This window comes from Monoraphidium neglectum, assembly GCF_000611645.1.
Source record: "Monoraphidium neglectum strain SAG 48.87 unplaced genomic scaffold scaffold00179, whole genome shotgun sequence".
Classification (NCBI taxonomy): Eukaryota; Viridiplantae; Chlorophyta; class Chlorophyceae; order Sphaeropleales; family Selenastraceae; genus Monoraphidium; species Monoraphidium neglectum.
Genome location: NW_014013449.1, coordinates 32,560 through 37,302, shown reverse-complemented (window position 1 = coordinate 37,302; position 4,743 = coordinate 32,560). Strand labels below are relative to the sequence as shown.

Here is a 4,743-nt window from a genome sequence, read left to right as displayed (position 1 = left end):
GGGGCAGGGTGAGCATGGTGAGCAGGGTGAGCAGGGTGAGCAGGGTGAGCAGGGTCAGCAGGGTCAGCAGGGGCGAGACGAGGGGGTAGTGCATAGGAGGGGTTCATGTGGGTGTGGGAGGGAGGTGGAATGGGTGTGTGTGTGTGGCTGTGCAGGGGAGGTAAAGTGGGTCTCGAGGGAGATTGGGGGGCTCGGGTGGACAGAGGGGGTGGAAGTTGGGGGCGGGCAGGATGGCAGGATCATGCATTGGTGTCGGCCGCTCAACCTCGCCAGTGCCGAGCAGCCCCTGGTGACCAGGAGAGGCCGTTCAAACCAACGGGTGGGTATACTGCCACAGCTGTCGAGGAGGCTGTAGCCCCTAGCCCGGCACACGCACCCGCTTCGTCAGCTTGCGCTTGCGCCACTCGCTCTTGGCCATCACGTCGCGGGCCTTGAGCTTCCAGCGCTCGTGGAAGGCGTCGGTTTTTTCCCAATCCTCCTCCACGCCCTCGCGACCACGCTGCGGGAACGGGCGTGGGGTTGGGATAGCAGGGTGAGCCAGGGTGGATGTGCGGTCTGGCACACAGCCGATGCGCAAATGCAGTGATCACGCTGAGGACATACTTGCACACCGCGATGCAACGGGTCGCCCTGAATCAAGGGTGTCAAAGCCGATAGCATCAAGATAAGGCTTGACATTCCAAAAAGTGGTGGGCGGGCTCACGCATGCGGCCAATGTTGGCGGGGCGAAAAGGGAGAGGGCCAATGCGAGGCGCGTGGCGCAAGGCCCACGCGTGCGCGACGCAGTGCATGCTGGCCCCACCTCATGTAGCGTCGCCGCCAGTGCCACTGCCGCGTCGTGCTTGGTTTCCTTGCGGCGCTCGGCCCTGACCTCCTCTGCAGGGTCGTGTGGGGGTCGGGGCAGCCAGCTTATTGATGGTCCAGCTGTGCTGCAGGCGGGGGACGGACTGGCGTGATCATTTCACCTGTCCTGCTGCTGTCGCCAGTATCGCCCCACCCGCATGCACACCTAATGGACACCCAGTAGAGCCACCCAGTCGAGGATCACGGGAGCCCCTTGACGCCCCCGCCCCACCCCCCAGGCCGCAGTCACCTCGGGCCTTGTCCAGCACGGCGTTGAGGACCTCGCGCTTGGCCTCATCGTTCAACTCCTTCTGAGCAGCACCCAGCACTGGAGGACGGGGTCGTTGGGTGCAGATGCAGGTGTGAGATGGAGGACACGTGAACTTCAGAGGTGCAAGTGCTATACAGCCCGTCCGACGGCGCCGGGGCTAGTTGTGGCAACCTGTCTCGCCGCCAAGCTGGCATGCAAAAGAGGGAGCCTCTTACATGCACCCTTCAGCAGCACCAGCACTGCTCAGCACAAAGGGTTGATCAGGGGCGTGGCCGGACTCAGTGGCGCCTCTCACCGTCGAAAGCGCTGGCCGCCTGGGGGTGCGAGCACTTGTCCGGGTGCACCAGTAGCGACAGCTTGCGGTACTGTTTCCGCACCTCCTCCGGGGTCGCGTCGAAGCGCAGGTTGAGCTTCTCAAAGGGGTTGAGCTTGAACGCCCACAAGATGCTGGGTTAGCGTCGGGGGGAAGGAGGGCGCGTCAGGCACCATCGGGGCGCGCAACAGCATCAGCGCAGCACGCGTACTGCGGCCGCGGCCGCTGCACGTAATGATGAGGTCACTTGCGTCAATTGACAGGCGCAGCCACATTCACTCGCTGCATACCCAGCTATCATGCCTGTCTCTGGGTTGAGTGTTCGGTACCAAGCTGGTGGCACCACAGCCAGCACGACCAAGGCGGCGGCGGCGGCGCAGCGCGGGCGGCTCTCACCGGTTGACCTCGTTGTCGCGGTCCACCTCCCGCACCTCCGCGAAGAATTCCTGCGCACGGGCAGGTAAGTGGGCGCATGGAGGAGGGGGTGACGAGCGCGACTTCCAGCGGGTTGGGCCCGGCAGGCTCGGTGTGGTTGCTGCTCCGGCGGTCGCAAGCGGCACGGACTGCTGCGGAAGCATGATCGCTGGGACGAACTGTTGCAGCGCGGTCGGCCGTTGCAGGAGCACTCCAAATTACAACAGCGGATGGTCCTGCCCCTCTCTGATCTGTACAGGCGCCGAGGAATGCTGCGCCGCGCGACAACCCGCGTGTGCGAGGGGGGACCGCACCTTGAATACGCTTTCGTCCAGAGGGGCCGTGCTGCTGCTGGGACCGGCGCCCGAATCGTCCGCCGCTGCTGATGTTGCCGCTGCTGCGCCATTTCCCGCTGCGGCTCCCGCAGCTGCCGCTGCCCATGCTGACGGGGGACCGTCTGGTAGCTCGTTGGAGCTTGGCAGCGGAAGCGGCGGCGCATCGTTTGGCGGCAGCGGCGGTGGTGCGGCGCCGTCCTGCGGCGGCAGCGGCGGCAGAGGCGGTGCTGCTGCTTCCTGCGGGGGCAGCGGCGGTGGCGCGTCCACGGGCAGCGGAGGCGCGGCGGGCCCGGGTGGCAATGGCGGAGGCGCACCGTGCGCTGCTGCTGCGACAGTGGGGCTCGCCATGCGGCTCACGACCCGGGCAGCTGCGATTCACGTAGTTCACTCAAGAAGTATTAGCTGTTGTGGTCGAGGTTCGTTGAAGCACACAGCCTGTTGCGCTCAGACGACACACACAACAAGTTTCGATCTGGTGAGCTATGGTCAGGTGTCAGGATGTTTCTGAGAGGATATGAAGTTTCAAAATACGCAGGCGCCGGCACATGGTCAGGGGGCTTTGATGATTTCGGCTCGGACTGCTGGAACGGTAAACTCACTCGGGTGACATCCGCTTCACTCCAGAACGCAATTTGAATTGAATCAGCAGCTTTTCAAGACGTTCGACGTGTAGTTTGTGTATCAAGAGTCACAGCCGGGTGATCTGCTTTTTTGCAAGCACATCTGAACGGCATCTATGCGTCGCGCTCTGCAGCGGTTAAGAAGCCTAGCAGCTACAGCAGCTGGTGCAGGCCCTCCGCTGTGCGACTGCCTTGCCCCACCCGGCGCTGCCAGTGCCGCCAAGCGGTTCGGCCGTCCGCACGAGCAGCTGCACCGGGCGCTATCTTCGTACGCCGGTCCGCGCCCTCCTGGCAGCAGCGCAGGCCCTCGCCGGGTGGCCCAGCGCCCGCGACCAGGGGCAGCTGAGGCCGGCAATGGCGGTGGCTCCGGCCCGGCGGCGGCAGGCAGCCGCGCAGCAGCGGGCGGCGGCGAGGCGGGGGTCATGATGGCCGAGATGAGTCGTGAGGTGCCCGGCGGCAGAAAGCCCATGCACTCGTGGGAGAAGTGGTACTGGGGAGCTGGCGTCGGCGGTGTGTCTGTGTTTTTGTTTTGGCGGCTGAAGCCTGAGGGCAAGACGGAAGAGCAGATACAGGTGAGGGTGCTGGTGGCGCACAGCCCGGCACAGGCCATGCGATTTGTGGCATGGAAGGTTTGCGACGGTGCCGGAGCCCCTCTTCTCGCCCCATGCTGCTGCTGCTTGCAGCGCCTTCCGCCTCCCCGGCACGGCGCACGCCCTTGCATTCACCGGTGCCTGCGCCTGTGCGGCAACCGCCACCCGGCTCTCTGCCGCGCAGGAGGAGAAGCGCCGCGCGGCTGAGCTGGAGGTCAAGCGCAAGGACCACCTGCGGGCGGTGCTGGCGGTGCAGCGGCAGGGCGGGTTCATCGTAGAAGGCGAAGACCCGTTGGACGGCCTGAGCCCGCAGCAGATAGAGGAGTTCATGGCCAGAGAGGGGATCGACCCAAAAGACCCGCTGGAGGTGCGGCGGGGCAGGGGAAGGGGCTGGTAGGCAAGCGGAGGGGAGCTTTGGGACAGCCGTTGTTATGTGGTGCGGATGGGCGTCTGGTTGGCCAGCTGCGAGCGACCGCGCCTCTGGGTGCTGCGCTGCGCCCTGCAAAGCTGGGGTCCAGCAAGTGGCACGGCAGCGCCTGGCGCCTCAATGCCGATAGCGCTACGCGTGCGACACCATCGCTCCACCCCCGTCCTCTGCGCAGGGCATGTCTCCAGAGGAGATTGATGAGTACATGCGGCGCCAGGAGCAGGCCGCGGCCAGCAGCGGCAGCGAGAGCGAAAGCAGCCCCGAAGGCAGTGGCGACGGCAGCTGAGAAGCAGCCTGTGAGACCTGTGCGCCTTTAGTTGCCTGGTACCGGGTGCCATGGGCCCTTTGATGAACTCATATCACACACTGTCATTACTTGTTCTCCGGATTGTGGATTATTTTGATCACCATTGCTGCTGCCCAAAGGGCTTGTGGGTGTCCTCCTTACAGACTGTGCAAGTGCGCATCCATCCAGCCTGCGGCCCATCCCGTGTAACGCAATCAACAAAGAAGAAAACCTCAACAATGTACCCTTAGGACGGCAACAGCAGGGCGCATCACTTGGCCGGGCCCCAGGCGGGGGCCGCCAGGCCCTCGCCCCGCAGCTCTGCCAGCAAGTTTGCCGTCTCGATGGCGGTGATGGCGGCCTCGCCGCCCTTGTTGCCCACCTTGCCGCCCGCACGGTCCAGGGCCTGACGGAGGGGGGGCACAAAGCAGGTTGGTGACAAGCTCACTCCAGCAGCCAGTGTGAGTGCAGTCAGCATGATGCAGCCCCATCGCCACGTTTCCGCCAGTGCAAACGGCTGTCTGTGAAATGGAGAGAGCCGGGCATCTGCAGCTGGCTCACTGGACCACAGAAAGCTGCCTGTCCCGAGCAAGCAGGCTTCTGTGCACCCACCCACCCACCCTCACTGATGCTGTCCCATGCCC

General features: G+C 64.8%; 3 protein-coding genes across 3 annotated transcripts in view; 1 reads left to right on the top strand and 2 right to left on the bottom strand.

The window, feature by feature from the left end:
• Nucleotides 1–358: 358 nt before the first annotated feature.
• On the bottom strand, nucleotides 359–2,005 carry MNEG_1729 (J domain-containing protein spf31; the record flags this gene model as incomplete). Its single annotated transcript, XM_014049801.1, has 6 exons — nucleotides 359–499; nucleotides 803–876; nucleotides 1,076–1,171; nucleotides 1,410–1,561; nucleotides 1,824–1,873; nucleotides 1,988–2,005. The coding sequence occupies 6 exons, from the start codon at nucleotides 2,003–2,005 to the stop codon at nucleotides 359–361; spliced, it is 531 nt and encodes a 176-aa protein (XP_013905255.1).
• Nucleotides 2,006–3,218: 1,213 nt separating this feature from the next.
• On the top strand, nucleotides 3,219–4,099 carry MNEG_1728 (hypothetical protein; the record flags this gene model as incomplete). Its single annotated transcript, XM_014049800.1, has 3 exons — nucleotides 3,219–3,368; nucleotides 3,571–3,753; nucleotides 3,989–4,099. 3 exons carry the CDS (start codon nucleotides 3,219–3,221, stop codon nucleotides 4,097–4,099), a joined length of 444 nt encoding a protein of 147 aa, XP_013905254.1.
• A 271-nt stretch (nucleotides 4,100–4,370) lies between these two features.
• The window catches only part of MNEG_1727 (riboflavin synthase beta chain), a gene marked incomplete at both ends in the record, with an annotated part of 1,787 nt that continues 1,414 nt past the window's right edge, over nucleotides 4,371–4,743 (bottom strand). The window contains one exon of the mRNA XM_014049799.1: nucleotides 4,371–4,505. Within this exon, the coding sequence (XP_013905253.1) occupies nucleotides 4,371–4,505 (135 nt within the window). The remainder of the gene's footprint in view (nucleotides 4,506–4,743) is intronic.